This window comes from Diadema antillarum, unplaced genomic scaffold (assembly GCF_040938485.1).
Source record: "Diadema antillarum isolate AM-2024a unplaced genomic scaffold, OU_Dant_1.0 seq00000218_RagTag, whole genome shotgun sequence".
NCBI classification, from domain to species: Eukaryota; Metazoa; Echinodermata; class Echinoidea; order Diadematoida; family Diadematidae; genus Diadema; species Diadema antillarum.
Window position 1 is genome coordinate 334,986 of NW_027271273.1, and position 21,727 is coordinate 356,712.

The 21,727-nt window shown below is 37.9% G+C and overlaps 2 protein-coding genes across 2 annotated transcripts in view; both read right to left on the reverse strand.

The window, feature by feature from the left end:
- The window catches only part of LOC139729135 (pleckstrin homology domain-containing family H member 1-like), a 113,511-nt gene extending 112,649 nt beyond the window's left edge, over positions 1–862 (reverse strand). The window contains exon 1 of the mRNA XM_071640065.1: positions 411–862. Coding sequence (XP_071496166.1) covers positions 411–608 — 198 coding nt within the window. The 5' untranslated portion in view covers positions 609–862. The remainder of the gene's footprint in view (positions 1–410) is intronic.
- A 14,306-nt stretch (positions 863–15,168) lies between these two features.
- Positions 15,169–21,437, reverse strand: LOC139729131 (quinone oxidoreductase-like; the record flags this gene model as incomplete). The annotated part of the gene is made up of 8 exons (XM_071640061.1): positions 15,169–15,330; positions 16,363–16,458; positions 17,329–17,430; positions 17,604–17,753; positions 18,056–18,107; positions 19,382–19,545; positions 20,158–20,310; positions 21,342–21,437. Coding segments are annotated over 8 exons (975 nt in total), but the record flags the coding sequence as incomplete, so codon positions are not given.
- Positions 21,438–21,727: the final 290 nt, after the last annotated feature.

Here is a 21,727-nt window from a genome sequence, read left to right on the forward strand (position 1 = left end):
GAGACCAAGATATGAGACATATAAGTATGTCTCATGATAACATGATAAACATAGAAGGCCTATTAACAATGATACAAATACAATGATATAGACAATAATATTAATTACATTACTCATTGTTGTTCATAATAGGCCTATATTGTTAATTATATCATCACTGATCATCTTTAAGTTTATCATTAAAACTTGAAGTATTAGCCCAAATTCAATACTATAATCATTGCCATTTGTTGTTGCTGTTGTTGTTGTCCTCGTTATCACTTGTCACTGTTGCATCATCATCCAAGCACAGCAACAACAGCGTGCAAACAGCCTCCCCCGAGTTCAGCTTTCCTTATCATATCCCAACATGATGATATTGCTCTGCTCTGCGAGCACCATCTAACATTTCGAGGGCCCGACAGACTTACCCGATCACCGAGGACAGATCGAATCTTAGTGGCTTGCAGACGGAATTTCTCCAACTGTCCTTCCAGAGTACTGCATCGCTCCTTCCAATCCACATCTCCGACTACAACAGGGGGTACCCCGCTCTCTGCGCTGGGCTGGCCCCCTCCCGAGGCCGTAGAGCTCTCCGACCCCGCACTTCGCACGGTGTGCGATGCCATATTTTGCTCATTTGAGTCCAAAAAACGAGAAAAATATCAATGTTGATGTGTGCTTGAATCTCAGACCGGTTCTTTATACTCCTTTCGAACTATGCGGGTACAAGGCTCAATTCTCCAGAAGGAAGACAGGGGATGCGGAAAATACAGCATTACCTGTATCATTTAGCGGAGGAACCCCTCACTTGAGGTCACAGTCGAGTCGGGAATGTACACAAATGTCAACTTTCGCTGGCGCTCCCGATCCCACGCTCTCTCTCTCCCGATCACTGTCGCCGTGTGTTGACACTCGCGGAGAATATTCTGCTACACGTACGACGCACGCGCAGCTTCAAATGGGAATCCGTCGATGACTCATCCCATCCAATCAACCCTCCCCAGGCCGCGAAAGCAGACCTGTCTGTTGTTCGGATGTGCTAGATACAGAGGGTGCGAATGTTATGGTTGTCACAGTAAAGGCTGCAAAGGCTTACCATCGGTGATAAACGTAGCAGTGATAACTTCCTTCCATGAGGGGGGAAAAATAGTAAAACCAAATTGGTTGAAATGAATTACATTATGGAATTTGCAAACATGACATACGCATAATAAATAAAGATTTCCCATGGGATTCTTAGGCGGTCTCTCAAATAAAGTAAAGATGAGGGAGTTTGGATACCTCACTTTCAAACATACCGGCTAAATACATTTCATTTTCAGCTATTTGTAAGTTGCTGTCAACATTTAGTTTTGAAATTCAGAAAGTGACATTGATTTCAATATCAGTATTACTGAACAAGGTTTGAATATATTTTTTAGTTTCTCATCATTGCACTGGAGTTCCTCACATACGAAAAAAAAAAACACCCACACACACACGAGAGCGACGGGTGATTTTAGAACTCGTTCAAATTACAGTATCTAAATAAAAAAAAACATGGTAGTAAATCTTTTATCCTCGGGTTATATAGGCCTACTGATCCTAAACTGCAGTTGCGGTCACACAGCCACATAGCCGTGACGTCACCAAAGAGGTTCTATAGAACCTCTTTGGACGTCACCTATACAAAAATTGCATTTTTTGTTTGTGCAGAAGAAAATCTAAGTATAATAATTGATTTTTGTTTGTTTTGAGGAGCCAAATATTGGAAGAATCAAAACAGAAGAATGAAAAAAAAAATACGAAGAATCGTGAAAGCGATGTCACGAAGTTGTGACCAAGACAGATGTTTTGAAGTGGCTGCTGTGAGTCATATGATGATTCACCGAGAATACGATGATCATATTTCGTTTTATGTTTTCCCAAATTCATAATAAACTGTCTGACAATGATATGTGATACGCTTAGCGGTATTCGCGCAATCATAGTTAAAAAAATGAGAAAGAAAGAACTAGATAATGTGTACATATCAACACCTGTGCAGTCCTGACTAGTATTAATTGGTGAAGTTGTCTTTCTTCAATCCAGAACTTTCTAAATAAATTATGCTTAAAAAAATAATCATTATGTAACAAATCTTAGTTCCTTCAAATAATTGTCAATACATTCATACATCATCATGGCATTGGCGGAGAAAACTCTTCTTGATGTCCTTTATACAAAAGGATCGCTTTTCTTTCAGACTGTTACAAGATAATTATACTTAGATGCCGACAGTTCATGGAAATTAAAGATCAAGGATGTGGCTTTCAGCTGTCGTTGTATTTTGTTTATCAGACCAAGTTACGATTTAAAAAAAAGATAGCAAATGGATGTAACTTCCTATAATGTATCATCTATTAGGGTGTGCGGTCGATTAGTTTCACACTTTATCTTCAAAATGTTTCGAGAAGAGGAAAGAGTATATGAGTCTTATCTTTTCCTTTGCAGTTGCTCTCTGCTATGATAATACTGCAAGTATAGGCCCTACGTCATCAGAAGATGACATCCGCGATAAAATGCAGTTATCAGCCTTTGTTCGGAATTTTCGTTTCAGCGGAGAGAAATAAGCCAGCTCGTGTGCATATGGGTACTAATGACCTTTCTTGTTGCTCAGTAGGCCTGCATATAGACCATTCTAGAATAATCATTACTTCACAGATGCTTATCTCAGTGAATGTCAAAATCAGCATGCCCTTTGGGTACAAAATTACGAGGATTTCATTTTTTTTTTTAAATCTGCTCAAAGTGGAACCCAAACTGGCGTATTGGATCGTTTTATATATAGTTCTCCTTGTTTTGAGTGCATGTAATATTTTCCTTGGGTATACAGCAAGAGTTCGAAGTGTTTTGAGAAACTTTTGTTCCAAACCACCATTTTGCATGACAGACGAGATATGATTTTGTAGTCGTTGCTATCAGAATAACGATAGCCATAATGAGGTATAGTGTTTATCGACTACCGAAGTACTGCGGCTGATGACTAGTTGACTATACTTTTTGGACATTGTTGTAATACTTACGAGAGAATAGATGGCAAATCCTAATCTAGGGTATTATATACCTTTGGATCTAGAAACAAGAAGCACATAAACATAAACGAAAGCGTAGACTTTAATAACCAATCTCAATAAGAGAACAAATTAATGATTTATAACTAAAATGCTCCCTCTCAGTAATGATATATTTTCTAAAGAATCCTGTTCATTATGTATTTATATTATGGATATCAGTGTAGAAAGAAGTCATGCATGTCATACAGGTCCGACTTTGACAAATCAACTTTTTAAATGGCAGGTCGAATGACCCATTTGGATAATTAGATATCTTGTTGAAGAAAGGTATAATCCAGCGATGGGTACGTTTGAGTCGACCCTCTCAATAAAATTAGCGAATTATTTGCTACTGGCGATACTTCGGATAATGCTGTATAATTTCATCAACAGCCGAACAATACGACATTTTGTCTTGTATATAGGCTATAATACGCTATAATTTATATTCAAGTAGTCTGCTAACATTTTACTCGATATTTTCTGCGAGCTTACACAACCTGTAAACATTGTCATCGCCCGAGTAATGTCGGTGTAAAATAATCTATTGGACTTGTGGCTCCTACACACGACTTTCGTCAGTGGAACGTTGATTTCTGTGTAAATTGAAATGATACATTTTTTTTTTTCAGCAAAATACATCATTTCGCACTAATAGCACAGTCCATGGCATCTGGAAGCACTGTCACGGAGTAGCAACATGAATAGCGCCACCAGACACATTCATCGTTATAATCATCATCATCATTGTCGTCGTCATCATCCTCGTCATCATCATAAGCATCCATCAGCAGCAGCATCAAGTATAATGCTCTCAGTGTCACTTGTGCTCACGAACTGGCAGTCGCGACAACCAACCACTGAACAGTTTGGCAGTTCAGTAGTATAGCCGATGAATTGCGAGTATTGATTTTGTTCTGAACAGATGCTTTTCTTGTAACATACAATATTGTTGTGATAAGTAGTTTTGGATTGAAAGTGGAAGAGAACGATTTCCTTTCTCATTGACGTTTAGGGGAGATCAAGGAAGATATCTAATCAATTTCTGCAATTCCATTAGTCACAACAAAGAGATCAGGGGAGAGTAAATTGAGGGATCACAAGCAGCTACTAATTATGCTGATGTTTTGAAGGCGGGGAGGGATACCGCGCCAAAAGAATCACCAGATGGTTGCTGGGCTTTCCCACTAAACCTGAAGGGCCATAGATCTACGGTCGCAACAACGCAACCGAATCTCGCCATTCTTCAAAGCCAAATTTAACCGGTTTGACACCTCTGCGTGAACTCATCACTCCCAAAGAACAACGCAAGATCATTACGAATCATGGACGTTTTGGCTGGCAAACATCATTTGGTATTTTGCTTCCTCTTACTGTTAACTGGTAAGTATGAGTTTATCCTGAATAATTTATTCTGTTCGACGTTATTACAGCTTGTAGGTGAGTGAAAAAATAGATGCTTTTGGAGGAGGGACTTGAACGCAGAAGCAAGTCGATATCGACGATTTTGTGAAATTCTATCTTAATGTTTCAGTTAAATGTCTTTCTCCACTGTCAATTCATAGATGTTGACCATTATTGTGTTAAGCGTCCTTTGTAATTGGGATTTTACTGATAAAAAGGTAGGCCCAATACTTGATTATCTGTTCGTCCGTCAATTTCGAATGGTTAACTCCCTTCACAGTTCAGACAACAGAACCAACAAGAACCAAATTCAAGTATATGTATAGTTATAAGTGGAATTATAAGAAATACATCCTTCATTATTTTTCTTCTCATTCTATATTTCAGTCATAACGCTATTTCGTAACTCGTTCACATAATGCTATGTCGCAAAGAATATGCTCACCTTGTAATGACTTGTTTGTCTTGCTCTTGTATAAACAGTCTCAAATTTAGTCGTTAATGTCAGTGCTGTTAATGTCGTCAATGTCCGTGCTGTGTATAATTATATCGTGTGAAACGAATTGTCATGGTTCTTCAAATATTTTCAAAACTCACACGAATACTGAAAAGAAGTATCACTATAGTGTTGATGTGGTTAGTACATTTCGTTACTATAGTATTCCCAGGGTTCGTTTTTCCGAAGGTTCGTTAGTCCTAAAATGAAATAAGGCTCGTTAGGAAGGTCCGCTATTTCCAATGTTTCGCTAATCCCAAAACGAAATAAGGTTCGTTACAACGCATCTTCTTTTCATTTTTTGATAAACAAACCTTACGTCATTTTCGGATTAACGAACTTTTGAAATAACGAGCCTTTATTTATTTTCGGATTAACGAACCTTTATTCCATTTTCGGATTACTGAACCTTCGGATCTTAACGCCACAAAATAATGTTCGGATTAACGAACCCTTTGTCATTTCCCAATTAACAAATTATAGTTATAGGGATTTTTGGTGTTTCGGAATAATGAACCTTCGGAATAACGAATATCAACCGTAACGGTTACCTGTCACATGTCTGTCAGGATATGGTGGTTGGAAAAACCAATGAAACGAAGTCACATTTTGTAAATGTACTGGATACGTTACCTGTGAAATTCATTCTCACTTGATTAGAATTTGTTGATAAGAAATGATGCTTCACCGAATCAACAGGGCTTTCACCGATTTATCGTAAATATAAATGGAAAATTCTGCCATGTTCGTGTATAAATCTCACATGGCCTATATCAATGTAGGCCTAAAGGTCGGCAGCTAAGGCGATGGGGGTGGGAACAAAAAGCGTGTCCTTATCAACTTTCCCATAAATTATCATACTTCCTTTTGGCTGGACCACATCATTGGCCATGCCGTCGGCGTTGGGCTCTCAAGCTCACCTCAAAATCGCAGTGTTACGTCTGGTGGGATGGAAGTGAGGGGGCTCTTCTCTTTAATATATGCTGCATGTATTCTACATGAATTCACATAAAACAAATATAACCATCACACGTTTCCTGTCAACTTCAAAGATGTTCGGGATTGAAAGGGGTGCCAAAATACCGTCTATCAAACTTTTGGAAGATTTTTTTTTTATGCTCAGAAACATGATTATGTTTTCTTTTAGTACTATAAGCTTTCCAAAATTGAATGATTTGCCATATTTATGAAATTTAGACCATTTTCTCGTCACTAAAACTTAAATGGAAATGGACCCCCTATACTCTCTCACGAAACACTATACAATGAACGCTTCCATTGTCACTCACACCCTCGGTAAAAAGCAAAAACGCTCTATTTATCGTATCATTAGCGCATTATATGGCTTTATCTATTTTTGAACTTTTATAAGGTAAGGATAGAATCAAATTTCATGATTGATTTTGTTCGCCATGTCATTTTCAATGCAGCGTATATACACAAAGTAAATGTCTTGTAAATGACAATGTCTGCGTACTGTTTCTGGCAAGGGAAAATGATGATGATGATGGTGATAGTAAAATCACCTTCTTTTATGATTCAAAGTCTATCAATATCGCCACCACCATCATCCAGTTCATCGCTTTTTTCCAATTTCACATTATATCGCGACGTCAATAAATCATCTTATGAGCTAAACACAGATTTTCATCTTTTAGCACACTTTCGATCTCGTTTAATATCTGTAAGATGCTATGGAGAGCATCATTTTGATGGTTATCTGTTTATACGCTGTACTCAAACAGAACTGTAACATTTAAAAAATGATGTCATTAGATTAGTGAAAAAGATGCGGCAATATAATTATGTACATGTATATACAATGTATATATATATATATATATCTACATATATATATATATATATATATATATATATATATATATATATATATACATATAACACGCAAGGACTGAGAAAAGGTGTAATGGAAAATCGTGGTGTTGTTAATCTCAACATCGTAAATTTCTGTTTGTCATTCATTATTGTAAGCCATGTGGGATGTACAGATACTATGACCATTATAAGCGTCATTTTGTCCAGGGTTGTTTGACTTGCTCACAATTACCGCATGAAATTTGCACTGACTTGCCGATTATTAACAGTTCCAAGGCGGCAGTATATTCCATTAAGCAGAGATAAGAATCGCATTTACTTCACGCAAGAAGATCATTGCTCAATACGGTCAGGCGATATGATCAGCAAACACACTGCTCTCGCTTATATCCCTGCCTATCCTGTCCCATGTTTGCGTGCCTTCTGTCCATTTGCGTATATCATTGTGGTCTTTTCCTATGAAATTTCAGTTGCACCAGTGTATGTACTTAACTATGCATATTTTGTTGAACTGTGTGTGACTCAAATATTATGCTTATCAAAATACATGCATCACGTTGGTTGATGTCAGTCAGTCTCATGCACCCATGCAACTCTAGGACAAAAATAACTTGATTTAATTTTTAGAAAAGAAATAATTTACAAGCACAAACATGAACATTTAATCAAACTCTGATTAAAACTAAGGAACATGATACATTGTAAAGATTCGGTAATATTTGCAAAAACGCTTGATATCACTGTAAGAGACACAGGGAGTGAGCTGATGATGTCGACATCACCTCACAATTTTCAATTGACCATGTTGGGGTGGAAAAAATGATGATTTTTTTTTCTGCAATAAGTCATAAAATATGATTCTATTCATAGCTGAATAAGTCCAAAATAATGATTAATCAGATTGGGATACATGACTTGGGCATAATTGCATTTGACAATGAGAAGCAACAAAAAATGGAAATTTCCAGACTTTTATGTACTAAAGGCCACATGGTGAGTTGTGATGCCTTGACACCATTAACTCATTCATTTGCATATTCATATTAAGCATTAAAGAAAATGAGCAAAACTTCACAATTTATAGCTTCCCTTCTTATTATGTTTTCTATTTATCTATTTATTCTTTTGTTTTACTTTTTTGTTCACAGTTGTGTTTGTGAATGTACTTTTTTTCTTTCTTTTCAGACTATTTCAGCAGAGATCATAAAGTTTAAATGAGCACACATACTTTCCAGTTTCCTTGATCCCAGCATTTGTGATAAGTTCAGAATATTAAAATGGGCTCATTATATTGTCGCGGCATGCCAGGCTGGGGTCAGGCCATTTATCTTAATAACACAATTAGGCCTATGGTGCCCCTGACTCCGATCCGTCTTAAAAGTATGCAATCCCCAAATGTTTGCTCTTCTGAAATATAAGAGACTTGAAAATTATGAAATATGATTCTTTCACAGGAATCACTGGTATCACAGCATTGTGTGAGTGTGTATGTGTGTGTGTGTGTGTGTTCATTTATCCATGAATTCATTCATACACACACACACACACACACACACACACAAATCACACCATGTTTCATTTGTACAATTGTATTCCTCCATGTTATGTACATCCAGAATGTAAACTAATGCCCATTTCATTGTATATCATTATGCACTCCCATTGTACAATTGTTCAGGTACCATCGCAGGCGAGTTTCCCTCTCCCACCACACCATCTAATGAGCTGCCCCTCAATCCGTTGACGAGTACTGCACACCCTAAAAAGACAGGAACACACACAAGTACTGCACACCCTAAAAAGACAGGAACACACACCAGTAATTCTCCCAAAGTCGGGGCGTCTGATGTGTCGGCCAACTCATACTGGGAATCAGTTTCAACGTCAAGTTCCAAACCCATCTCCTCCATATCCGAGGCCACTCCTTATGTGGATACATATGAAGATTCATACTCTACAGATGATGTCATCACTGGCTATTGGTCTTCTTCATTAGATGATGTCACATTTGACACATCCTCCTTTTCTGAACACTGGGACACAGTATTGTCATCCACTGACCAGTCTGCATCTGACGAAGCTTCAACGTTAACCCTTTCTTACGTACATACATACGAATATTCGTACTCGACAGATGATGTCATCACTGGTTATTGGTCTTCTTCATCAGATGATGTCATCACTGGTTATTTGCCTTCTTCATCATATTATGTCACATTTGACACACCTTCCTTTTCTGAAAACTGGGACACAGTATTGTCATCCACTGACCAGTCTGCATCTGACGAAGCTTCAACGTTAACCCTTTCTTACGGACATACATACGAATATTCGTACTCGACAGATGATGTCATCACTGGTTATTTGCCTTCTTCATCAGATGATGTCATCACTGGTTATTTGCCTTCTTCATCAGATTATGTCACATTTGACACACCTTCCTTTTCTCAAAACTGGGACACAGTATCATCATACACTGACCAGTTTGTATCTGACCAAGCTTCAATGATAACCCCTTCTGACATGCATACATATGAAGATTCATACTCTACAGATGATGTCATCACTGGCTATTGGTCTTCTTCAGCAGATGATGTCACATTTGACACACCTTCCTTTTCTGAAAACTGGGACACAGTATCATCATACACTGACCAGTTTGTATCTGACCAAGCTTCAATGATAACCCCTTCTTATGCACATACTTATGAAGATTCCTACTCAACAGATGATGTCATTACTGCTTATTGGTCCTCTTTATCAGATGACATCACATCCAACACAGTTGAGTCCATCTCTGAACACTCTAGCATTGTGTCATTGTCCACCTTGGATCCCTCAGCAACCAACCGCCCATCCTTGTTCAACTCTCAACCAACTCCCTCTTCCCACGATGCCAGCCTAGATCCTGTGACTAACCCTCTAGATGTCTGGACAACTCTCGGAGATCTTCAGTCAGATTTGGACGAGCAGCCTCCGGTGACAACTGCTGAAGCACTACCTCCCATTGAATCCTCAACAGAAGCCATCCCCTCGGAAACCGTCCATACCAGGAAGGGCATCCACCCACCATTGAAGGTGTCGGCCTTATTCCGTAGGTCTTTGGTAATGCTCAATGTCATCTGTAGAGAGTTGGACTTCGCACCTCCTGTGCCTGTTAAGTCAGTAACACAATGTGTCTCTGCTTGCTCTCTGAAATTGGGATGCTATGCCATTGGTATATACAGAGATGGAAATAGCTCACTGGTCTGTAACATGCTCACATCGGCTGCCCTAGCAACAAGAAGACAGGAGATATGTTGGGAGGCACCCTTCAAGAAATACATTTTGTACACAAGGAGCAAGACCTGAAAGTTCATATGATTTTTTTGCATCCAGATGTCAAACAGTGATTGTCTATTGTATTTGTCTTTACGAGGAATTCGTACACACAGTTGATAACAAAATGAATATCACAAATGCAGACAATTAGGAAGAGATAGATAACTCTGAATTTAATATGCAGTATTTCAAACGTACAAGCCTCATCATCAAGGGCACAGGATAATGTCCCATGTACTATTATATCATTTTATATGGTACAACAGTATCATCTCTCTACTGCCATATCTTGGAATTCACTGATGCATCTTACACCAACTTTGCTCAGAAATATCAAATTCCTTGGGGAGCTTTTGCTGCTTTTTAGTGCATAATATACTGTATAGTTCCTAAAAGAAATCTTACATCTCCTCATGGAAGATTGCTGACACTATGAACGGTTCAGTCTTCTCTTGGCAAGAAAAGAAAAAGTATTGCGTGTATGTGTTAAAAGGATAAAACATGGAAGTGCCAACATTATGTTTAGATGTCACATTGCAGATGGAATTGTATTTCAGTTAATACTACTAGTACTGTACATGTATTCATATTTCACTATCTCGACAACTCTTTAAAGTTATAATATAATTGTTCACTAAGCACCAGAGTTGTTCCTAGGAAGTAGGAGAAATGCTTTACTTCTCTCTTTGTCTGGACTCATTATATGGAGCAGGAAAATGAATTGATATCATTTTCCCTACAGTGCTTAAATGGACCAATTTACATACATATTCTGATCTTTTGCATACCCTTGTTCCCAAAAGTTGTCCCATACAGCAAGCTTTGACATCAACTTCTTTTTTTTTTTTCTGGTGTCCTATTTTGACCACTAAAATCTTGCAATTTGAAATCTTGGTGGCCCAAAAAAGAAATGCATTGGCCCCAAATAAAAGGATTCAAAACAATCCATTGTGAATCTCACCTGCCCGATCATGCCATCAAAAGATAACCTTTTTGGAAATTTGGTGGTGCGGCATCAAGTTTTTAGTAGCCCTGGGCCACTGGACTACAGCTGATGTTGAGCCTTGCATATAGTCAGAAAGCTTGTCTGAAGATTTAATACCTGACATTGCAAAATTTAATGCAAGCAAACCAAAGTAAAAACAATGAAATGCAGGGGTATATGCCATGGCTGGCGGAACCGAGGGGGGGGGGGGGGGGGGGGGCCTGGGGGCTCGGCCCCCCCCCCCCCCCCACTTTTTGTGCACCATACAAAGAAATACATAAGATGTCATCATTTTGGACCCCCCCCTTTTTTTTTAAACCCGGAAGTACGTAAGTGGCACTAAAAAGAAATAGATAGAGATCTTGAAGTGTGAGAGCAGTAAGGTTATGTTTTTGCGCTGAAGACCCTTTTTTTTTTTTTTTTGGCTTGTCAGTGGAAGGAGAAAGATGAGCTGAAGACCTTTTCTTTTTCGCTTGTCAACTGAAGAAACCCGGTAGTGGAAGGGGAGAGATGAGCTGAGGACCTTTTTTGCTTGTCAGCCGAAGAAACCCGGAAGTGGAAGGGGAGAGATGAGCTGAGATCCTTTTTTTTAAGCTCATCAAACCTGGAAGTGGCCCCCCCCCCACTTTTGAAAACGCTCCGCCAGCCCTGTATGCTACGTGATGAAACTGTTAGATACTAGGTCCTCAGAAGAGAAATATAAATCAATTTGTCTACGCAAGTGAACCAATCTAACTTATCATGTATGTAGATACATACATGTAGGTGTTCAGGTTCAACAGGTTAAAAAAAGTGCAAGAACAAATATTTGACCTTTTTTTCTGACCAGGATTTAGGAGGAAAGCTTCATATTACTCATTGCCAAAATGTAATAACATGTCATAACAGGATACGACTGCAATATAATAACAATAATGCAACAATATTGTCATATTATGCCTTGAGGTCATATAATGAAATGTGCTGGTATTCATAGCCCAATAAACATTTTCTCTGACTCACAAGGTCATGGTCTTTTTCCAAAAGAACTGATGTGAGCTGGACTTCCTGTAAATATTTCTTTTCTCATGTGGCACCCGTGGAGAATGTACTGTAAATGTGGAAATTTTCGCAGTGTTGAAATATTTTGCGCATTTCTTGCAACCAGAAACTAGCGCAAACATAAAAGCATGCAAATATTTTTGCTTGCCAAATGTTCCAGTAGTTGCTGTCTCAATTCCGCGGGTTTAAAAACATGCAAAACTGATCTTACCTGGCGGAGTGCGACAAGATTACTCGCACAAAAATATCCACTTTTGCAGTAGTTATTACAATGATGAACTGTTGGGCTCAAATCTATGACAATAGTAATATAAAGGGAACTTAAAGTAAATAAAGGGGAATCTACATTTACAGATATGACTATGAAGTATACTGGGCAATCATGGATGCAGGGAGCAATATAAACATATTTTCCTTATCATTTTATGACAGAGAATACATCCAGGTGTTGTGTTACATTACGGTGCAAGTGTCTGTAGATAAATTGTATTCTTTGAACATACTCATTACAATACCTGAATGGAATGTCTAAATTTGTGCTATATTTCAAAGAATAAATTTGCATTATCCTCTCTTTACACTGCACCTATATGACCTTGAGTTTGTTTCTTACACAGCTTTGTAATCCTGAGTACTGTATTTAAAGTCACAATCATTACACACAATGATTGCTCTTGGCTGATTGGTTACATCTCAAAAGCAGCTGTTGATGTAACCCAAAATATTGTATCGGTGTAAAGAGTTCTATGAAATGAGTTTAACAGAGGAATGCTTCAATTTACACACTTGGATGTGACACATACAAGGTACTGGTGAAAGCTCATAGCACGAGTATTGTACACATATATGAATGTGTCGACGCCATAATGAAAAATTTATAGCACACACATAATTAGACTCATTCTGATCACAAGTAAGAATCATTATAGCGGTACTTTTAACATTCATATTCATGAGCTGTGACTCGCTGTGAGCGGTAATTGCCTTAATTGCTCTGTAATTGCTTTAAATAATTCAGCTATAGCACTAATATTTTTTTTTTTCTGTAGCAACTCATCCCCTGCATTATATCACAACCTGTGATCTGAAGTTCCATTGTGTTTATCCGATTATTGCTTTCTCACATACTCACAATGAAAGATTCATATATGGAAATGCACTTCAAATGTTGAGATTGACGATGCCATTAGCATTGGGTTACAAAATGACACTATGGATGGCAATATCGAGTACTTATTTTATATCACTCGCTTGCAAAAAAAAGCTTTTAATCTAGACATGGAAAGTATTATGTTATACCTAGGGCTCAACAATGGCAGTGGCTGGTTGCCCTTGGTCACCAAAAATTGATGATGTGCCATCGAACTTTCAAAAAGTATATCTTTTGGTGGCCCGATTGGGCAACTAAGATTAAAAAAAGATTGCTATGCTCCCTTTTATTCAGTGCCACAAAACCTCTTTTTCAGGCCACCAACACGTAAAATTTGATGGTTTTATTGGCCCAAATGGGCCACCAGAAAAAAACAAACAAACAACAAAACAAACTAGAAATGTCGCTATGGCGACAGGTATGCCTCAGCCATAATGCATGGTTCTTCCAATAGGTCTATAGTGCAATGTCTTGACAACGTGTGATGACAGTTTCATATAGTTGGCAAAGTACAAAATGAAAGGTTTACCACAAATGTGAATGTTCACTTTCCTTGAACTTGGTTTAAGTGGATGAATGGCTATATTGTCTAAGAGTGCAGGTATTTTGGGATTTGAGGATTTTTACTTGGCTTTTGTCCCTTTTATAAGTTTATGCATTGAGTAATTTTCAAGGTATGGAGAAAAAGTGCAATTTCAGTAATAGATGGTAAGTTTTTAGTATCTTAACCTAGCCTTTGACCCTTGACCTTTGACCCTATGACCCTGAAATTCCCAAGAGAATCACTGTCAGGTAGAACATGCATAAATAAGTTTCATGATGATACCTTGAAATACTTTCGTGATATGGAGGAAGAAGTAAAATTTAGCACTCTCACTTGACCAGAAACTTCCCCAGAGAACCTCCATTTGGTAAAACATGTATACACTTGTATATTAAGTTTCAAGAAAAATCTTGAAGGTACTGCATAAATATGAGGGAAAAGGGAATTTTGAGGAGTTGACCTTGACCTTTGACCCACAACCTGACCCCCAAATTCCCTAGATAATCACTACCAGTCAGTACATGCATATGTACTAAGTTTCATGAAGACAACTTGAACCATTTACAAGATATGGAGAAAAAAGAGAATTTTTTACATTTTCACTTGACCTTTGACCTCATGACCCAAAACTCTCTCTGGAGAATCTTTATTTGGTAGTACATGTATACACTAAGTTTCAAAAAAATACCTTCAGGCATCGCATAGATATGGGGGAAATAGTGAAATTCTGAGCATTTGACCTTGACCTTTGACCTTGAGCATGTGCACTTAAAAGTTGATAGGCACAACTTCACCCACTCATACATATACATGCCAAGTTTCATTAGGATACCTCAAACGGTTTTGTAGTTACGCTGTCCACAAAATTGATTATGGACGGACGGACGGACAGACGGATGGACAGACAGACGAAAGGACGGACGAACAGACAACACGAAAACATAATGCCTCCAGCGACACTTCTTGGCGGAGGCATAAAAACCTTGGTGTTAGAACCTGTTATGTCTATTTTCCTTTTTAAGTACAGCAGAAATGGATGTGGGTGCAGTGCTGATGGCCACTGCTTTTCAGCAATCACTTTACACAAAACAAGCACTGAGTGATACAGAGAGCATGTACCTGGCAGTATGTAAAGCCACTATACTCTGATGTGAAAACATATATGGGGTAAATATAAGAAAACATACGATCCGTTAAGATAATGATGGATTACCAAACTGCAAATTATCAATTACAAGCAGATAATGCCAGAGACTGGCTTTTGACCGAAAATGTCACCAGCATTCACAAAATCACCATTCAGAAGTTTTAAGATACAAAGGGAGGCAACCACTTTCATAAGACCAGGACGATCCTACCACGCGTAGACTTGGTCTCGATGACCTCGCGGTGGGCAGCAGGAGCCTCTTCCAGTGGATACTCGCAGTAGACGACCGGCTTGATCCAGCCGCCTTCTACCCCAGCCTTGACTGCAGCAACCTGAGCTTCCCTTTCAGCCTTCAAGACAAAATAACATAATAAATACATAAGCATCCTTCACCATGCAACACATTTAACAAGAATCATTTAATAAGAGATTGGTATATTATGGGTTACTCTTCTGACAATGCTTTGCTTAAATCTATTTTTCTCTCACCATACACTGCTGAAAATAAAACAAACTATTTTGTCCAAATTGTACCTCTCACTAGTATGACATACAACCACGAAGAAAATGTAAAATTTCTCTTTTCATGATTTTCACAATTTTTACGATGCAAGGTAAACTTGATGAGCATTTAAGGTACTCCTTGACATCCAACACCCCATGAGTTATATACATCTACTTGCATTTCTCAAGAAATGTGAGCAAATAATAACTAGATATTTGAAGCCTGAATATCATTGCAATTAATGGGCCCTAGATTTCATTTGACACACTTTCTTCCATTCCACAAGTCTGTACCTGGTGTGCCAAAATGTGATATAATGGTGTAATCTCAACCAAATGCGCCCTCCTTTACTACAAGGGGAGTACTCATGTGCATTGGTTTCTTCGTGCAGATATGTTTTCTAAAGCATCAGGGAAATGTCAGAAATTATTGAAGAGAGGCTAATGTTAGGCTGACCTTCCAGGCCCCAAAGTCACAATGATACTATGGCTTTATCACTTTGTGAGGAACTCTCACAGATCACTTAAACAGGATCACAAATTATATGAATTTAAGCTCGCATATCACAAGTGTATATTTCTATTACTATTAGCAAATGCCTTTGATATCAAACTTTCATATACAACAAACTGGAAGAACCTTTGGTGTTTTATCTTTATACTAACCCCTCTAAAAGATTTCATTCATTTACACTTACAGTTTACAATGAAAATGTTCTCTTTATCAGTAAGCTTTTCAATATCATTAGAGATATGATGAATGAATCACTCATCCTTGTTTGATATCAAAATATTGGCATAAATAGCTAGAACTACACTGGACAGTGCTATCTTGCACTCGTGCTAGAAGGTTAATACATATTTGAGTTGTTACTTACTTTGGTTGAATGGGAGGGCATCACCCCGACAACTGAGGTTTCCTTAGCCATTGTTGCTCGTGGACTTATCTCGATGTTTCCACGACTACCAACCACCTACAATGAGCAGAAGAGAGGCAGTGAATAGAAAGATCCCGTCAAAGTGTTTGACATATCAACATATTCACTATAAATGTATAGGAGAACTTTTACCACGACAACAAGCACGGACACTATCTCCATACAGTACGACCACGATTATCCAGCCATCCCTAATGCGGACGTGTTTGCACAGTGAAGAAGACAAAAAAGTGATTTCAAACTCCTACAGAACTCATACGATCTACCTATAATATTCCAAACAGAAACATGTTATGAATTTTACAAGAAAATTTTTCAATTTCTGATAAAATAAACTATAATCTGAAGTAGGTTAGCATTGATTACACAACCGGTAAGGTGTACCTTACCTACCTTGCTACCACTGGGTCGGTAGTTACAAGTACACGCACATGAACAATGTTTCTCCCACATTTGGCCACATCGCGTATTCGGATGAGCGCCAGTCCCAACATGGTTGGATAAGAGAGGTCAGATCCATTATGATGTATTGCCCACACCAGACCACACATGAACATTAATCAGAATAGTGCATTACAATAATTACGTCATTACGTAACTATAGACAGCAGAGGTACATCCCTTTTTATGGTCATGGAAGAGTTGTGATTCTCACTGGAAAGCAGAATTAAGTTTACTTGCCATCCTTTCTTCTCATCCATTCTCTAAAAATGATGTTGCCCTTTCAATTGTGAGATAGACATCACGATAATCAAGATCCATCTAATCTTCTTGGATGGCAATCCATTCTATCAAGCCAAACAGAAATCTCACTCATGCTCACTTTTCCCAAATTCTGCAATCACCGTATTTACCAAAGTTTCTATTTTTCCCTTCATCTGATCTGAAAACTCGCGCTTATCTTACCGCCACTGTGCCTCCTGGGCTCAGCACGTCAAGATCTTTCTGTAGGTTGACGTTAGCAAGCATCTCCACTATCACATCCACCCCTCGTCCGTTGGTGGCAGCCTGGTAGTATGGAAAGCCAATGGAACACATATCAAATAACACATCAAAAGAAGTGTTTATTTGTTTGTTCTATAGTGAACACCTTGGCATTCATAGCAAATTCAATTTGGCCGAGATTGTGATTAAAACTTGTGAGAAGTCTAGACTCCTTTTTCCTAAAAATCACAACTTACCATAATCTTGTCCACATAACCCTCTTCTCTGTGATTAAATGCCTGGTGAGCGCCCTCACGTTTGATCAGCTCCAGTCCCTCTGCTGAGCCAGCCGTGCCAAAGACATGGATACCACGCTGACGACAAAACTGGAGAGCAGCTATTCCAACCTGTATAATACAAAGATAATTGTCAAAGAAATTTTTTAAAAATGCATTCATTCAGATTTATGAATCCCAGAACATTTGTAATGATCTGTCATGTCAGGTCTTGGACATATAAGTTCCATTAACTTGGTATCAAAATTGCAAATGCACACTGTTGATAAAACACCTAACTCATCAAGCTCATCAGATAATTGTGTACTACAGGTAATCTCTGGTTTCAGTAATTAGCCAAATTCAACCTGTATAATTAACAATGAAATGGTCTTGCGATAATCACATTCAAGCATCGTCAACATAGTACTTACAGATCCACTGGCACCATGGATCAATATCGTTTGTCCTGGCAATGCATGTGCCCTGTTGAACAAATAGAAATGACAAATACTAGTAGTAGGTAATGTCTAGCTACTTATCCATGCTTCTCAGTTTGTGCTATGTTAAATTATTCTTTTTTTTTGTCACAGCATCTTGACTCAAGTACTAGTTACATTTAATTCAAATGGCATATCCTGTACAATCAAAAGCTGTATTGAATGATATTCACTGGCATAGAGCTGAGTCATGATGAGCAAGCAGTATATTTCATCTACTCTGATGTAAAAATACTGTAAATGTCAAGTTTTTTTTACTTTCACCCATCCTGCAATTCATGTAAAAATGGAAGAGAAAAAGTAAAAGATCAAAACCATTGGGGAATCTACTTTGATAGAGCAACCAATGAATACAGGAAAACACCATTGTATCCATACCATTTTAATGAGGTGAACTAAGCTGTCTCAATTTTCCTTTACTGTATTTAGCTGGTCTCTTTCTTAGTATGCTTATAAGGTACCAGTTATAACGAGGTAACATCTCTGTTTTCTCTTTTTATCAGGAAAGTATAATTCATTGGACATGACACAAAAGAGGAATATTAAACAAGTAGTGTGAAATTGAAGTGATATCAAATAGTAATTTTACAGTGTCCATAGCATGCTGTGTTACGTACCCTAACATGATCGAAAGATTTCTCACATTATATCAAATAACTCATAATTACATTATTTTTGGTGATCTGCTACTACCTGTTAAACTGAATTCACATACAAAAAAAAAAAAAAAATTAGCACACTAGAAGAGCACTCTGACAGCGCAGGCCTCCGCCAAGCAGCTAATTTCCACCCGTACACGCATGCTGAAAATCGCCCAATTTCCCAGTAAAGAAACTTTTTGTTTACGTCATCAGCTTCCACCTGCGCAGCCCCTCACCAAAGCAGAGCACGCGCAAAGAACATGTATGCAAACCTCAAATACGGGCAGCTTGAACATCCAAGTTCATTGACCCTATCTGGAAGAAGATAAAAAAGTCCTTCCAAAATCCATTAAAAAAATTCTTGGATCACTACCAAAATTTAATCATCTGTTCCTTGTGCCATTATCAACTTTTCCTGCAAGTTTCATCCAAATCCAGCCACAACTTTTTTTAGTTATTTTGCACACAGACAAAAAAAAATAAATAAACAAACAAACAAACCAATGCCAATGAAAACATAATCTCCTTCCTTAGCAGAGGTTATAAAACCTTCTTTCCGCAGGGTTACGGACTCCATTAAAACTTAGCACATAACATTTTCATCTAGAAAATCTCCTACCTTTGGAAGAGAGCTCTGTAGGCGGTGAAGTAGGGAACAGCCAGTGTGGCCCCCTGCTTGAAGTCAAGATTGGAGTGCAGGTCAAACACTTTGCTCTCCTCAGCCAGGGTGAATTCTCCATAAGTGCCAGCCAATGGAGTGTACACAAAGACCCTATCTCCTGGCTGGTATGACAGGAAGAGAAATACATTGGTCGCAGCTATTAACACATGGAGAATACTCATGACAATAATAAGGGCACACAATTTGAAATCCAGAAAATAAGCATGTAAACAGTTTCAAAGAAATACTTCATCTTGCTGTAATAAGTGCCTGTCAAACAGTGAAATAACCTACCAACAATGAAACTGCAATTCATCTCTCCAGAAAAGCAAGGACTCCCTGGAAGACTGTTGTATTGTGTCTTAAAATTCCGTCCCCATGCCATCTCACAACACACTTTGAAACGTTAATGATAATGATTTACATAATTAAACGATATACAAATATCTGTTAACGTGCACTCACTTTGGCAGAGAAGGACCATGCTAAACTACATTGAAAGCATGCGGAGGAGGACGAGCTGATTTTGGCACAACACACATTTCCCATAAACACTTGCCCAAGTATACTCGGGATTCGTCTTCAACGGGTTAATCCTAGTGATGCCAGTAAACAATGATTTCTACATAGTTGGTGTCAAATATCAAATCTGCTGTATAATTCTATTATAAATTTAGATTGAACGTCAATGTGTGCACAAAATATATGACTAGATAACTATGATACGCCCTCACCTTGAACTTTTGCACTTTTGGACCAACCTTCTCCACAATCCCTGCAGCGTCTACCCCCGGAGTGTAGGGAAGCTGGGGGAGTACCGCCATGTTGCCGCTCCTGATGTACGTATCCACTGGGTTCACACCGGCTGCTCTAACCCTTACCAGCACCTGGTACAAACATGAGAAGTTGTATCACAGAACTCTGCTGCATGAAAGTGGTATTTTAGTTCCTATGATTATCTGGTCAGCTGTATATTCACAGCTATTGCTAATAAAAAGCACATGCATTATACACATAGAACTGCAGTTATGACAGCAACAGCAGTAATAATATCAGTATTAAATCATAACAATGACCAAGATAATGATAATGATACTACTACTACTCCTATTCAATAATGATAATGATAATGATAATAATAATAATAATAATAATAATAATAATAATAATAATGATAATGATAATGATAATAATAATAATAATAATAATAATAATAATAATAATAATAATAATGATAATAATATCTTAACAACAACAACAATAACAATAGTAATTTTTAATGATAACGATTAAAATAGTAACAACGGGTACAGGTGACTATGGCATTATATAATGGAGTCTTTGGGACTGGCAGTTTTTTCTTGTGATACATGTATTGGAATATTTGCCATAGCCCAACAATAAAAAATACAAAGATACATAGACAATAATTTTGTGACCTGCATTATAACTTCGTTGCAACAGCAGTCCACTGTACAACAATGTTCCAACATCAAGAACTTCAAAGCTGGCATTTATCATAGCAACTTTGCATTTATTCCAGTGTGAGGGTCATGTACTTTTGCTTTATGTACATAGGGATGAAGATCTATGGTTAAGCATACAGATTTAAATAAAATCATGGAAACGTAATAAAGGCAGAGGGACCATGAAGGTAAATTGATCGAAAGAGATGATGATCGAGTTAGTGATTGATTAATATTAGCAAATACTGGGACCTTCAGGGTCAATAACCCACCATCTATTTCTACAACTGTGGCCACAAAGCATTCTTCCGCCTTTAATTCCTTGAAAATCTGTCTAAACTTCAATGCCAATCACTACTGAACATATGACATGCAAGAATTATGTTCAGCAATGTTCATTGTCTATAAATTCCTGCAGAATAGTCAGAATAGCTGAAATTTCAGAATAGTACCTGGGTTTCTGCTGGTTCTGGTACGGGCAGGCCATTCTCCACCTTCATAACCTCCGGTGCACCATACTCACTTACCCGCACTGCTCTCATGATGTTAATCACAATTCACAACCTTCCAATCTGAATCGGTCAACTACAAACAACCTGGGGGAAAAAAAGAGAAGATTAAACTGGAAACAAAATCATCCAAATTAGGGAGATAATTTCATGTATTTTTTTGTATTTCTTTTCTGGATGTGTAATGAGAAACAACTTCCAACAACTATAAAATGATACTTCGCAAAATATATCAAATTGTAGGATAGTAAAATCTAGTCTATTGTACATCACTATTGTTGTACCGTTATTATAGGGATAGAGTCTGTACTATAACAATAGAAATCCCC